Source organism: Phalaenopsis equestris, unplaced genomic scaffold, assembly GCF_001263595.1.
Source record: "Phalaenopsis equestris unplaced genomic scaffold, ASM126359v1 Scaffold000513, whole genome shotgun sequence".
In the NCBI taxonomy this organism is placed as follows: domain Eukaryota; kingdom Viridiplantae; phylum Streptophyta; class Magnoliopsida; order Asparagales; family Orchidaceae; genus Phalaenopsis; species Phalaenopsis equestris.
In genome coordinates, this window is record NW_018164953.1 from 1,267,030 (window position 1) to 1,269,137 (window position 2,108).

At 38.3% G+C, this 2,108-nt stretch overlaps 1 protein-coding gene across 1 annotated transcript in view; it reads right to left on the reverse strand.

Annotated features, from left to right (window-relative positions):
• Positions 1-1,079: 1,079 nt before the first annotated feature.
• The window catches only part of LOC110028535 (probable inactive receptor kinase At1g48480), a 3,744-nt gene continuing 2,715 nt past the window's right edge, over positions 1,080-2,108 (reverse strand). The window contains exon 2 of the mRNA XM_020730433.1: positions 1,080-1,787. Coding sequence (XP_020586092.1) covers positions 1,204-1,787 — 584 coding nt within the window. The 3' untranslated portion in view covers positions 1,080-1,203. The remainder of the gene's footprint in view (positions 1,788-2,108) is intronic.

A 2,108-nucleotide genomic window follows, 5' to 3' on the forward strand; every position in this document is an offset into this window, starting at 1 on the left:
TGTACTCATTAATTTATAGTAGGTCTTTCTAACTGAGCTAGACCCCATTATTTTTTTCCTTTTCTAGTTTTCCACATTAAAATGTACAGTGTCTCTGCCCATCACTTAAAATACCCATGTGTCTGTTGGACTTTTGTGGAACGTTAAGACACTAATAGTCACTTTAACACCACAAATCTTTCAGTACACATCAACATTTATTTCACATTTATTTCAAAATAAATTTAGAGGCTATTTGATTTACTAAAAAAGGAATATGATTTAATTAAAATACAATAACATTAAAATGTGATGTATTTGCCATGTTTTAGAGTTGTTTGATCAAGTACAAAATAAATGCATGATGATATTATTTTTGGGCATTTACATACATAAGAGCCAATCCTATATATTTACATACCAAACGCCTAAGCGCAAAGTTCTCAGATCAATTGGTAGGCATCTGCTTTGACAGTTGTAAGTCCCCTCTGGTCTAGGGTTCGAATCCCCCCAGACGACTAATGCTATATGGGGGTGGTACTCGAATAGTTGAGCGCATGAGTTCAACCATCTTTAAAAAAATATATATATCATACCAAACGTCTAAATTTTATTTTTTTTTAGGTTTATACCATCCAAATCTTTCATATCGCATACCACATTTGATTTTTTAAAAAGTGAAATACACATTTTTATGCATAAATAAAATAACATTTGTGTAAAAATTGAAATTTAAGCATTAATTATGTAAATACATAAGAACTGAGTGATATATAAATATTCTTATTATTTTTTGTTTCTAATGTCAAGCACAATAAAACTAATGTAAAATTAGGATGATCCGACAATGATGGCAATGGTGCAACTTTTGCAGTCTATTTGAAAATGAGCCGGATCAATACATCTTCAAATTAATCAAATTTGAATTAAATGCATTCACTAAAATTTCACACTACATTCCATTTGCATCCAATCAAATGTCAAAATTATAAAATTCAAGTTTTGAAAACCAAAAAATTATCAATTTTCTCTACCAGGAGCTGCAAACAATAGAGATTCATACACACACACACAATCATCAAGAGCAAAAATCACCAAAATAAAAAGAAAAATCTATCCATACATTCATCAATTCAAGTATAAACAAATTCCTACGAACACAAACTCAAACCATCCAGCAATTCAAATAACCATATAATCAAATCCATCATCCTCCTACGGCATCTACTCTTTACTAACCTCAATGCTCGAGCGATGAATCTCCTCAATCTTCGCCACCACCGTCGACATCGTCGGCCGATGATCGGGATGCTGTGCGGTGCAGTTCACTCCAAGCTGCAGCAGCTCCACCATCTCCTCCTCCACGCCCTGATACCTCAACAGCTCCATATCAAACACCTCCGACGTCCATTCTTCATGAACCACAGACTGCACCCACCTTGGCAAATCAACGCCTTCGTCGTTGAGGAGAGCTTGCGATGGCGCCTTGCCGGTGAGAAGCTCGAGCAAGAGAACACCGAAGCTGTAGACATCTGCCTTTTGAGAAACACGTCGGGTATCGGTGACCTCGGGGGCGCGATAGCCGCCGACACGGTTCGTTGTGGTGGATAAACCGACGAGATGAGCGAGGCCATGGTCGGAAATGCGGGCTTCGGAGGAGGTCGTTAGAAGGATGTTGGAGGATTTGATGTTGCCGTGGGATGCCGAGCGGCTGGTGGAGTGGATGTAGTCGATGCCGTGAGCGGCGGCAAGTGCAATGCTGGTTCTGATCTCCCAGTTCAGAGGGGTGCGCCCAGATCCTCTGTTTCCTGTATCATTGTTGGTTTCAGATCAACTTTTGGCAAGAGAAGTAATTCTTTGTGAAGGATAAGAAAGATCCAATTTTGATAAGAGGATTAGCATGCAGTTTGTCTTTTGTTTGGAAGAATTACATACATACCACTGTATTCCTTTGAATTTACATATATAACTCCCCTAAACTTCAATTTTTACATAAACAACACCTTACCTGTAGGGGTGTAAACGAACCGAACACGAACGAACAAAGCTTGTGTTCGTGTTCGGTTCGTTTAAAATTTAGTTTGTTTGAAATAAGCTCGTGTTCGTTTCTTAACGAACGAGCCGAACAC